The sequence below is a fragment of the Mustela putorius genome, unplaced genomic scaffold (assembly GCF_011764305.1).
Source record: "Mustela putorius furo isolate JIRA1106 unplaced genomic scaffold, ASM1176430v1.1 tig00000596_pilon_pilon_pilon, whole genome shotgun sequence".
NCBI classification, from domain to species: Eukaryota; Metazoa; Chordata; class Mammalia; order Carnivora; family Mustelidae; genus Mustela; species Mustela putorius.
In genome coordinates, this window is record NW_025421428.1 from 4,828,579 (window position 1) to 4,841,909 (window position 13,331).

General features: G+C 41.9%; 2 protein-coding genes across 2 annotated transcripts; both read left to right on the forward strand.

Annotated features, from left to right (window-relative positions):
* Nucleotides 1-4,774: 4,774 nt before the first annotated feature.
* On the forward strand, nucleotides 4,775-5,716 carry LOC106004631 (olfactory receptor 1J4). Its single transcript, XM_013050788.2, has one exon. The coding sequence runs from the start codon at nucleotides 4,775-4,777 to the stop codon at nucleotides 5,714-5,716; it is 942 nt and encodes a 313-aa protein (XP_012906242.2).
* A 5,442-nt stretch (nucleotides 5,717-11,158) lies between these two features.
* LOC101679790 (olfactory receptor 1N2) lies at nucleotides 11,159-12,154 on the forward strand. The gene has a single exon (XM_013050789.2). It carries the CDS (start codon nucleotides 11,201-11,203, stop codon nucleotides 12,152-12,154), a length of 954 nt encoding a protein of 317 aa, XP_012906243.1. The 5' UTR covers nucleotides 11,159-11,200.
* Nucleotides 12,155-13,331: the final 1,177 nt, after the last annotated feature.

Consider the following 13,331-nt stretch of genomic DNA (forward strand, 5'->3'; position numbering starts at 1 on the left):
GCTATATGCAAACAATGAACCACTGAACATCACATCAAAACAATGCACTATACCCTGGGTAATTTGTTTTAAATAAATAAATAAACCCCACTGTCACATCTCTTGACTTGTATGACCTGCCCAGGAAGATAGAAACTACCATAGGCAGATGGTGGGAGGATGAGGAAGGGGGAAGCTAACAGCTGAGTGTCCCCACTGTACACGTAAGGGAATTAAGGCCCAGGAGAGGGGTGCCTGTTCATGGAGCAGTGGTCTCTGGGTGTCCCCTGGAGAGCACAGGTTCTTTCCACTGTTTCCTGTTTCCCTAGAACCACACTAATGGTGGTAATTGTTCGGTCTCCAAGACCGCAGGGGCTTTCTGTGAAATGCCTATATGCTTGCCAGGGGAAAAAATGTGCAAGGTAAGGGTCAAAGAAACTTAAAAGCCTCATTTTTGTAAATCTTATGTATCTTAAACAGATTTTCTTTCCATCTTTATGGATATTTTGCTGTCAGGGAAATACAAATCAAAACCACAATGAGATGCCACTTTACATCTGTTAGATCTTTTGAAATCAAAGTATCCAAACTGCTGGTCACCTGAATAAGAGGAAATGTATTACCCTCTGCCCATGATATAAAATGTTACAACAGCAGCTCTGAAGACACAGGGCCCAGTAGGAAATCAAGACTCACCAACCCTCTTTTGCCAACACTGTGTGGCTGTTGCTGCTTAGCCCCCATATGCAATCACAAGTGAAAGCATGCTTCATGCTGGCCTTCTTTGTAAATATAACCAAATTATAGTGCATCTCTCTGAAAACATCACTACTTTCCTACAAATGCCACTCCAGGTTCAGCACTGACTATCCACAGATACCCCACCTTCCCAAGTGAAGAGTAAAAGCGAAGCTTCTCAAACTTCAGTGTGCATTTCTGTCACAGGAATAAAAGGCACAGCATAGGGAATATAGTTAACAAGAATGTTGTATGGTGACAGGTGGTAGCTATGCTTGTGGTGAACATGGCATAATGTATAGGGAAGTTGAATCGCTGTTGTACACTTGGAACTAATTTAACATCGTTTGTCGACTTAAATTACTCAAATTAAAAAAAAAAATCCTGGAGAGGTTATTTAAACACAGGCTCCTGGAATCTACTACCACGAGCTCTGATTCAGTAGTTCTGGGATGGGACCCCCAATTTTGCATTTCTAACAAGTTTCCACATGACGTTGATGCTGCAGATCTGTGAACTACAATTTGAAGAGCACTGTTGTGAAGACTTAAATCATGGAAGCTGTAGGATCCCACGATATCCTAACTAGGAGAAACAGAAATCTGGCAAGCAAGGGCCAGTAAAGGGACCTTTCAGCATCTCATTTTGGCCTCACACTCTAATATTCTTCCTAAGGATGGTGTTTCTCAAAGTCTTCCCTTAGAACCACCTGCCTCGAAATTAGCTGTCTCCAGATCTCATGCATGAGTATCTCTGGAGGTGGGGCTGGGATGTGCATCTTTAACGAACTCCCAGGAGGTTCTGCTGAACATTGAAGTTTAGGGACATTGCCCTAGGGCATCTGTACTGGAGGGAGAGAGAAGAGAACTGAGCAATTAATCCTAGTTCAATGCAGGTCTCTAACCTAGAGCTTGGTGTCCTGTCTCCTGGGGCTCTTTCCCTGGTGGGTCAATGGAGTCTTCCCATCTCCATTTCTGAAGCAGGTGATTTAAGAAGGATAAGAAGTCATAAGCTCCAGGCGCATGACTTTTCTCTGTGTCAGTGAGAGGTTTAGGATCACGGAAGTTGTAGGCTGAATCTGGCCCCTGGGTGTGCTGACAAGAAGCTGAGAAACCAAATCCATACTCCCAGGAGCTAGATGACTTGTGCATGAAGTTCAGAGCAGGACTGAGTATCCTTCATTAGGAGCAGGCGTGTGTGTGTGTGTGTGTGTGTATGCACGTTCATCACTTCTCTATGCTCTCCCTGAAGTCACTTCTTATTACTAGTTCATAAACAGAAGGATACCACACTCACCACTGGCCACTGACTCTCAGACCTTAAACGCTAAACCTTGGGGAGATGAGGAAGAGAGCCAGCTGGCGGCATACAATTAGTAGGCATATCACCAGATCCAGGCTGGGGGCCGCATCTCATTATTCAAGTCTTAGATGTCAGAATCCTAGTTCTCAGTTGGTTAGTGTTAGTGTGGCTTGGTTCCTAGCTGCTCTTACTGCAGGCACTGTCAACCAGACCTTTCCAATGCTCCTCTTCAAAGTCCCTGATCACTCCCTCCCCTTTAGACAGCATCGTTGATTCCACCTGAAAGTATATTTGAAAGACAACTTCTACTTAGAGAGCTTTGGTTCCTTTTTTTGCTTTACATAGTACCTATATTACAGGTCTTTTAGATTCTGTTTTATGATTTCCTGCCTGAATTCCCTAATATAGTCTCATACCTTCATAGAAAGCATCAAGCCTTGGGCCCAGGGAAGATTATTCTTTCTTTTATTTTTATCTTGAAGGTATTTTTTAAAAGATTTTATTTATTTATTTGACAGACAGAGATCACAAGTAGGCAGAGAGAGAGGAGGAAGCAGGCTCCCCACTGAGCAGAGAGCCCGATGTAGGGCCGGATCCCAGGACCCTGAAATCATGACCTGAGCCAAAGGTGGAGGCTTTAACCCACTGAGCCATCCAGGTGCCCCGAAGGTATATTTTTTCTACTTTAAATTCAATTGCCAACCAATAGTACATCATTAGTTTCAGAGGTAGTGTTCAATAATCTATCAGTTGCGTATAACACCCAGTGCTCATCACATCATGTGCCCCCCTTAATGCTCATCACCCAATTACCCCATCCTCCCACCTACTGCCCCTCCGGCGACCTTCAGTTTGTTCACTATACTTAAGAGTTTCTCATGATTTTTCTCCCTCTCTGACAACTTGCCATTCTGTTTTCCCCTCCTTTCCCTATGGTCCTTTGCAGACCCTGTTCTCTATTCCACATGAGTGAAAACATTATGATAATTGTCTTTCTCTGATTGACTTATTTTGCTCAGCATAATAACCTCCAGTTCCATCCACATCGATGTAAATGGTAAGTATTCATCCTTTCTGATGGCTGAGTGATAGTCTAGTGTGTGGAATATTATTACCACACACACAATATCTTCTTTATCCATTCATCCAGTGAGGGACTTCTTAGCTCTTTGCACAATTTGGCTATTGTGGAGATTGTTGTCATAAACACTGGGGTGTAGGTGACCCTTCTTTGCACTACATTTTTATCTTTGGGGTAAATACCTAGTAATGCAGTTTCTGGGTCATAGGGTAGCTCTATTTTTAACTTCTTGAGGAAACTCCATACTGTTTTCCAGAGTGGCCATACCAGCTTGCATTCCCACCAACAGTGAGGGTTCCCCTTTCTCTGCATCCATACAACATTTCTTGTTTCCTGTCTTGTTAATTTTAGCCATTCTAACTGGTATATGGTGGTATCTCAATATGGTTTTGTTTTGAATTTCCCTGATGCCAAGTGATGTGGAGCATTTTTTTCATGTGTCTGTTGGCCATTTACAATGGCCATTTACAGGTGGTCTTTGGAGAAATGTCTGTTCATGTCTTCTGCCTATTACTTGACTGGATTAGTTTTTTTGGGTGTTGAGTTTGAGAAGTTCTTTATAGATCTTGGATACTAGCCCCAGTTACATTTTTCTGGGTTCCACTGAAGATAAGACCCTGAGTTTTTTCACTAGAGTTCTTTGCATTTTATACTTAATAGGAGCAATATCACTTCTTGTAGGATGCCTCCTAGGAGTGAGGTGTTTTACATGCATTACCTTATTTAACTCTTTTTGATTCAGGGACTAGTATCCTTGTTTTAGAGAGGAAAACTTGAGGCTCCCAGAGGTGCAATGCCTTGCCCAAAGACATGATCTGACAAATAGCAGAAAGGTGATTTTAACCCATTCTGTCTCATTACAAAGCCCATGCTTTGCTCTCTACAGCACACAGCCTGAGTGTCAAAGAAATATCAGTTATTGGTAAGCTGTGGTTGAAGTACTATTGGCCATAAGGCTGGATGTTGTGGAGTGAGAGTTCATATGTGATCTTTATAAAAGGTTTATGCAGAGAGAGAGAGAGAGAGAGAGAGAGAGAGACATGATAAAGTTGTATCCATGGGATTTTTATTAAAATCTCAAATCCCATAGACTAGGTTAGTTTACTAGTTTAGGAAGAAATAATCCTAATTATAAAGCATGAGGGAAACCAGGCAGAATGGAGAGAAAATGGGAGAAGTCCAAAACAGTGGGCTATCAGAGGTGTCATTCTCTACCAGGCAGGATGTGGTTGGACTTCATCTGTATTCCCAACTTCATCATTGATGTATATGACCTTTGCCTATATCAGATCTTAATCCCACAAGGAAGTGGCTTTGTGGCACCTGAACCCTACTCATTATTGACCTGTTGAGGGGAGTGAGCAGCCCAAAGGGAGAAATAAAGGAGTCTCATGAAATAGAGGGCAGGAAACTGACACTGATTTGAGCCAACTATCTGCAGGTGGTGCTTCACTAATGTTATCTTCTTGATATTCGCTATTTTCTCATGACTGAGGCTCATAGTCATGTCTCAGATTTGGAGATAAGAAAATTGAGACTCAAAGTGGGTCACTTACCCAGAACTCACAAACATGAGGTGGTATTGTCAGAATGTGAATCTATTTCTAATTGGATTATTTTTCTAATATACCACATGGCACTCAGACATGAAGCTCCACCCTTAACAAGAGAAGCATGAGGCTGGAGAATCAGAGCAGCGTGTCCGAGTTCTTCCTCCTGGGACTCCCCATCCGTCCAGAGCAGCAGGGTGTGTTCTTCACCCTGTTCCTGGGAATGTATCTGACCACGGTGCTGGGGAACCTGCTCATCATCCTGCTCATCAGGCTGGACTCTCGCCTCCACACGCCCATGTACTACTTCCTCAGCCACTTGGCCTTCACGGATGTCTCTTTCTCATCTGTCACTGTCCCTAAGATGTTGATAAACATGCATACCCAGGATCAATCCATCCTCTATGCAGGGTGTGTAACACACATGTATTTTTTCATATTTTTTACTGATCTGGACAATTTCCTTCTCACCTCAATGGCGTATGATCGGTATGTGGCTATCTGTCACCCCCTCCATTATGCCACCATCATGAGAGGAGGGGTATGTATCTTGCTAGTAGCTGTATCCTGGATCCTCTCCTGTGCCAGTGCCCTGTCTCATACCCTTCTCTTAGCCCAACTGTCCTTTTGTGCTGACAACAGCATCCCCCATTTCTTCTGTGACCTTGGTGTCCTGCTCAAGCTCTCCTGCTCAGACACATCACTTAATGAGCTGGTCATTTTCACAGTGGGAGTGGCAGTCATTACCCTCCCACTAATATGCATTTTGATCTCTTATGGCCACATTGGAGCCACCATTCTGAAGGTTCCATCTGCCAGAGGGGTCTTCAAAGCCTTGTCCACATGTGGCTCCCACCTCTCTGTGGTATCTTTATATTATGGGACAATTATTGGGCTTTATTTTTTCCCCTCATCCAGCAGTTCCAGTGAAAAGAACATAATTGCCTCTGTGATGTACACAGTGGTAACTCCATTGCTTAATCCTTTCATTTATAGCCTAAGGAACAGAGACATGAAGGGGGCCCTGGAGAAACTCTTCAACAGGGCAAAAGTCTTATGTCAGTGATATCTCCTCATCTTTATAACAGACGTATGTATTCATGTATCTTCAGATGTTAGACTCCTAATCCTGAGGCCAGTATAGAATAAGTGCTCAGTAAATATTTGATAACTTCAATTACATTCTGTTACAGTTATTGTCTCTTTTCCTACCAGTCCTTTAGTATGAACTGTGAATCCTGAGTTGACAGTACTGATTATTGCTCTTTTCTATTAGATTGTGATATCACATAGCTAATAGAATTTATGTCTCTCCTCTCCTCTGGGAATTTACTAGTTCTTTTCTTAAATGGCTTTTTTTTAAAAAAATGGCTTTTTGTAAAGATTTTATTTATTTATTTGACAGACAGAGATCACAAGTAGACAGAGGCAGGCAGAGATAGAGGAGGAAGCAGGCTCCCCACTGAGCAGAGAGCCTGATGTGGGGCTCGATCCCAGGACCCTGAGATCATGACCTGAGCTGAAGGCAGAGGTTTAACCCACTGAGCCACCCAGGCACCCCCTTAAATGGCTTTATTTAAGTATAGTTTATGTATAAATGTTATATGTATTTAAAGTATACAACTTGATGTTTTGATATGTACATGTTGTGAAATGATCACTGCAATCAAGCTAATTAATATATCTAACACATCTACATAGTTATCATTTTATTTTATCATTGTGTGTGTGGTAAGGAGATATAAGACCTATTCTCATAGCAAACATCAAGTACACAACACAGTATTGTTATCTATAGTCATCTTTTTTTTTAATTTATTTTCAGCGTAACAGTATTCATTGTTTTTGCACACACCCAGTGCTCCATGCAATCCGTGCCCTCTCCAATACCCACCACCTGGTTCCCCCAAACTCCCACCCTCCGCCCCTTCAAAACCCTCAGATTCTTTTTCAGAGTGCATAGTCTCTCATGGTTCACCTCCCCTACCAATTTCCCTCAACTCCCTTCTCCTCTGTAACTCCCCTTGTCCTCCGTGCTATTTGTTATGCTCCACAAATAAGTGGATGTGTTGGAGGGGATGTGGAGAAAGGGGAATCCTCTTACACTGTTGGTGGGAATGCAAGTTGGTGCAGCCACTTTGGAGAACAGTGTGGAGATTCCTCAAGAAATTAAAAATAGAGCAATCTATATTTTTAAAGCCATTCCAATCAAAATTCCACTGGTATTCTTCAAAGAGCTGGAGCAAATAATCCAAAAATTTGTGTGGAATCAGAAGAGACCCCAAATCACTAAGGAAATGTTGAAAAACAAAAATAAAACTGGCGGCATCACGTTACCGGATTTCAAGCTTTACTACAAAGCTGCGATATAGTGCCCTTCTTCCTCTCTTGTTACATCAGTTGATTTAAAATCTAGTTTGTCTGATATAAGGATGGATACTTCAGCTTTCTTTTGATGTCCAATAGCACAATAAATGATTCCTACCCTCTTGCTTTTAATCTGGAGGTATTTTGGGGTCTAAAGTGAGTCTCTTGTAAGCAGCATATTGATGGCTCTTGGTGTTTTTATTTTTTTTAACAATATAGTTTTATATATTTTTATAGTATACATATTAATGCATGTATATATTATTATGTTCAATTCGCCACTGTATAGTACATTATTAGTTTTAGATGTAGTGTTCAGTGATTTATTAGTTACATATAACACCCAGTGCTCATAACAGCACATACCCTTCTTAATACCCATCATGTGGTTACTCCATCCTTCCCAACCTTCCCTTCTGTAACCCTATTTGTTTCCCAGAGTCCAGAGTCTCTCATGGTTTGTCTCCCTCTCTGATATCTTCCCATTCAGTTCTCCCTCCCTTCCCCTATCATCCTCCACACTATTTCTTATGTTCCAAATATGAGTGAAATTATGGTAATTGTCCTTCTCTGTTTGACTTATTTTACTCAGCGTAATCTCCTCCAGTTCCATCCATGTTGATGCAAATGGTAGGTGTTCATCCATTCTGATGGCTGAGTAATGGATTGCATTGTATATATGAACCACATCTTCTTTATCCATTCATCTATTGAAAGACATCTTGGCTCCTTCCCAGTTTGACTATTGTGGACATTGCTGCTATAAACATTAGGGTGCAGGTGCCCTTTCTTTTCACTACATCTGTATCTTTGGGGAAAATACCTAGTAGTGCAATTGTTAGGTTGTAGGGCAGCTCTATTCCTTATGTATTGAGGAAACTCCATACTGTTTTCCAGAGTGGCTGTACCAGCATGAATTCCCACCAACAGTGTAAGAGGGTTCCCCTTTCTCGACATGCTCACCAACATTTGTTGTTTCCTGCCTTAATTTTTGCCACCTAACTGGTATAAGGTGGTATCTCATTGTGGTTTTGATTTGTATTTTCCTGGTGGCTAGTGATGTTGAATAATTCTTCATGTGTCTGTTAGCCATTTGTATGTCTTCTTTGGAGAAGTGTCAGTTCATGTCTTCTGCCCATTTCTTTCTCTCTTTTTTTGAATTATGTTATGTTAGTCACCATACAGAATGTTATTAATTTTTGATGTAGTGTTCCAAGATTCATTGTTTGTGTATAAAACCCAATTCTCTATGCAATCTGTGCCCTCCTTAATACCCATCACCAGCCTAACTCAGCCCCCCACTCTCCTCCCTTCTAAAACCCTCGGTTTGTTTCTTGGAGTCCACAGTCTCTCATGATTCATCATTGCCCCTACTTCATTTTTCCCTTCCTTCTCTTAATGTCCTCCATGCTCTTCCTTATGTTCCCAAAATAGGTGAAACCATTTCTCAACAGGATTATTTGTTTTTTGGGGTGTTGAGTTTGAGAAATTCTTTCTAGATCTTGGACACCAGTCCTTCATCTGTAATGTCATTTGCAAATATCTTCTTCCATTCTGTGGGTTGCCTCTTAGTTTTGCTGACTGTTTTCTTTGTTGTGCAGAAGATTTTTATCTTGATATCTGTTGATTTTTACTGCAAAAATAATTTTTAAAAAGTTGTATACATGTTGGAATGGTAAGCAAAGAAAAAAACACCCAGAATAAAATGTTTTCATTTGTTTGGTCTTTAACATTCATTTCAAAAAGCACAAGCATCCAAGTAGATGAAAGGACATATAATATAATATGTCCTTTAATATAATATATCCTATAATAGCAGGATAATTTGAGGAATAATTGCCATGGTTAAAAATCAGAGAAACAAATATTCAATCTCACTAGTAACCAAAGACATGCAAGTAGAACAACATTATTTTATACATAAGAAATTGTTAGTGATTAAAACCAGCAATGACACTAAGATAATGTGTGGTGGTTAAGAGCATAGACTCTAGGGGTCATGCAAATCTAGGGTGGAATTCTGTCCCCTGCATTTAGTAGTTGTATGACCTTGGTCAAGTCATTGTTCTCCCTGGACCTCAGTTTTCTCACCTATAAAATGGGAATAAGAATAGTTTCTGTGTCCTAAGCTTGCTGTGAGTATCACTGAGATTGTGTAATGAAAGTGTTCAATAATATTAATAACAGGATTAATTCAATAGTATTCATAAAAATCCAGCAGATGTAACATTTTTAGCAATTGCTCTGTATCAGGCATTATGGCTGTCTTGCTCTATATAGGCTGCCTCATTTCACTGAGAGTTTAGGACTTAAGGGGTTTGTTTCATGCTAGGATTACTCTGTTTAGGAAAATCACCAGCAGAAATAGTCACATTATAATTTATACTCCTGACATCTCCCTCAATCCAGTTCTACCTAGGGTATGGAACAGGCATTAAACTGTCTAGTACATAAGCATGAGTTCCTAGGAGGCCTGCCGCTCAGGCTGAAGTGCACTGTATCCCAGAAAGAGGTCTCAGAATCACTCTCCTGAGATCCACATATGAGCTTAACCCCTGGGAAAGAGATGCCCTCTTTCTGTTCCCCCAAGACCTAGCCAGAGTTGGCTGGAGGACAGGCTGCACGATGACACTGAGGTTGGCTCTAATGAGCACTTTGGGAAATGGTGTTCCAGGAGCCTTTAAAACCCTGACAAAGATTCTTGTCTTTTCAGGCCTAGGGGAGTCAAAATTTATCATACACTCCGTGTTCCTAGTGAACCCCAGACTCAACAGAACCCATCTTCACTGACTGAGTCTGAAAGGTCCCAGCACTTCCTCATTGTGAATTATCAAACCAAGAGAGAGAAATGGAAAATCTGAAGATGCCTGACACTGACTCAAGGTCTCACAGGTGAGAATCTGGAAGGGACCACACACACACACACACACACACACACACACACACACCACCCTCTGTTCATAACCCAACAGCTAAGCACAAGTTTCCTGGGTAGATATGAGCTAAGTCTCTGCCTAGGATCACAAGCTTTTCTATGAACCAAAGAACAGAGGATTAAATGTTCACAGAAGCTTCTAAGGTCCCAGTTTCGACAAGGCCACTATCAAATGCCCTCTCACACCAGCTCCCTCCAAACCCTAGGAGAGCAGAAGAACAGAGTAGCTACTTTCAAACCCAAGGAACCAGAGCCTCGCTCCTTTCACCTTCCTTCCCCTGAGGAAATATCAGGGACATGTGGTACAATTGCAGGGGTGAAGGCACAGGATCTAGAGACACACCTGTGTTTGAATATCATTTACTAGTTATCTGAGCACACCAAATATCTCTGAAGCTCAGTTTTACCATTTACAAGGTTGTCAAGGATACCTACTTTGTAGCCTTGTGAAGAGTAAAGACAAAACCATGAAGGTGTCTGGTATTTAACCAGTCTCAACAAATAGGGGTCATGACAAGAGGCCAGGACAACTGAAGTATAAGCTCCTAGAGCAAATAATAGGTGCTGAAGAGCAGAAGGGGAAGAGGACAAAGGAGAGAGAGTGATGGAGGCAGATGCAGCCTCCTCCCTGTTTAGGGAGGGGAAGGTCCTAGTGATGGATGGGGAGGATGGGATATCACAGACGCTCACTGCCCCCAGCTTATATACCCCGTGCCACCATTTAAGGAAGGGCACAGGGATGGGAGCTGAATGGTGTGGTCAATTTCTAGAGATTGGGGAAGGCAAGTAGAGAGGAGGCTGTTTTGTCTATGTGTGTGTGTGTGTGTGTGTGTGTGTGTGTGTGTGTGTGTGTGTGTGTTGGGGGAGAGGCAGCAAGGGAAATCATCTATTTCCTTTCCAACTGGTAAACATAAATGACTTTTCCAATCTTGCCTTCAAGATTATGCTCAATTCTTACCTCCTGCTATAGCCCATACTGACTTCTCTGGCCAAACTAATCTCTTCTCTGGACCCTACTGTAACACAAAAAGCAAAATTTTCATTTGTATGGGTATGGGTATTGTCTTGCCTTCCAGTGTTCCATGGGTGTTTTCTTTCATCCCAATTCTCATTGGCAAGGTCCATGTATTTCCCCCCCCCCTTCCCATATAGTTCTGGCTACACAGATACACATCTGTGACTGATCTAGTAATTAAATACTAACATATGGAAGGGCTTTATCTGAACAGATAAGAAGAACTACAAAGGATGGGAAAACCAAGCCAAGTGAACCAAACAGCTGTTTCAGACTTCCTCCTTCTGGGACTCTCTGAGAAGCCAGAGGAGCAACGACTCCTATTTGGCATCTTCCTGGGCATGTACCTGGTCACCATGACAGGGAACCTGCTTATCATCCTGGCCATAAGCTCTAGCCCACACCTTCATACTCCCATGTACTTTTTCCTAGCCAATCTATCATTAACTGATGCCTGTTTCACTTCTGCTTCAGTCCCCAAAATGCTGGCCAACATTCATACCCAGAGTCGGACCATCTCTTATTCTGGGTGCCTTGCACAGCTGTATTTCCTCCTTATGTTTGGTGGCCTTGACAACTGCCTGCTGGCTGTGATGGCATACGACCGCTATGTGGCCATCTGCCAGCCACTCCATTACAGCACAGCTATGAGTCCCCAACTCTGTGTACTAATGCTGGTCATGTGCTGGATGCTAACCAACTGCCCTGCACTGATTCACACACTGCTGCTGACCCGTGTGGCCTTCTGTGCCCACAAGGCCATTCCTCACTTTTACTGTGATCCCAGTGCTCTGCTGAAGCTTGCCTGCTCAGACACTCGCATTAATGAGCTGATGATCATCACCATGGGCCTAATGTTCCTCACTGCTCCCCTCATGTTGATTGTCCTCTCCTATGGCCGCATTTCCTGGGCTGTGTTTGGCATCTCAACTCCTGGAGGGCGATGGAAAGCCTTCTCTACCTGTGGTTCCCACCTCACAGTGGTCCTGCTCTTCTATGGGTCTCTGATGGGTGTTTATTTACTTCCTCCATCAACTCACTCGGCAGAGAGTGAAAGTAGGGCTGCCATTCTCTACATGGTGATTATCCCCATGTTAAACCCATTCATCTACAGCTTGAGGAACAGAGACATGAAGGAGGCCTTGGGTAAACTATTTGGTAATGGAAAAATGTTCCTCTTACCATGACAGGGATGCCTCATCCTGGTATTCCAATCAATCCCTGCCCTTCATTATTTCAGTGATTCCACCATTCTGACTGATTTTTAGAGGAAGATTATCACTAACTCAGGGTTAGGAATGTAATGAAAAGGAGAGTTCCACTCCTTTACTTGACTCTAGAATGAGAACTTCTGTCTCACTCTCTCTCTCTTGATCCCAGTGAAGCATCCATCACTAAGGGCAGGACACCATTCCCCCTTCCTCACCTCTAAAACCAGATTATTAGCCAGAGTGGACTAAGGGATATGATTCATGTTCTAGAGCCAAGTAACCCTCCCCTTGTGTTCTATGGCACAAGGTAAAGGGATAAGAATACAAACATGTACTGAGTATCTATCAGGTTCCTTACTGTTCTTCATAACAGTTCTTTGAAGTAGGATTGTGAAAAGTGTGAGTCAGAATGTAAACAGCTTCCCCAAACCAGGTAAGCTTGATTCCAATACCCATCCTCTTTTTACCACACCACATTGTGGAGATCATGACAAATACTGAATGATCATGATAAGAAGTAAAGAATTAAATTAATATATAATTTCCATAATATTTTATTTCTTTAACTTAAGAACACTCCTTTCTCTTATTCTAGAGGAAACAGAGTCGATATTTATGTGTGCCTACTGTGTGCCAATTTTCTACTAAGTACATGATTTATCCTCTGAATTTTTTCATAAAAAAATCAAAATACAAATACAAAACCATAAATCAAGTGTGCTAGAAATTTTAGAGCAATAATTTGAAGAAAGTTAGTCTGGTAGAAATGGGTGTTCCAAGAAGTCACAAGCTTAACAAAGATTATTTTTTTGCAGTCGGATTACAGGTTACTATTTTATTATTTATTTATTTATTTTTCATCATAACAGTATTCATTATTTTTGCACCACATCGAGTGCTCCATGCAAACCATACCCTCTATAATACCCACCACCTGGTTCCCCCAACGTCCCAACCCCCGCCCCTTCAAAACCCTCAGGTTGTTTTTCAGAGTCCATAGTCTCTCATGGTTCACCTCCCCTTCCAATTTCCCTCAACTCCCTTCTCCTCTCCATCAGTTTACTATTTTTTAAATATTTAAATGTTTTGAAAATTCTAGATAAAAATGTTCCCAATATAGATGTTTTTGGAGGCAGGAAATGAAATTTGAGGG

Excerpts from the sequence above, each read along its gene's own strand:
- LOC106004631 (XM_013050788.2), top strand. The coding sequence starts at position 4,775 with ATGAGGCTGGAGAATCAGAGCAGCGTGTCCGAGTTCTTCCTCCTGGGA.
- LOC101679790 (XM_013050789.2), top strand. The coding sequence starts at position 11,201 with ATGGGAAAACCAAGCCAAGTGAACCAAACAGCTGTTTCAGACTTCCTC.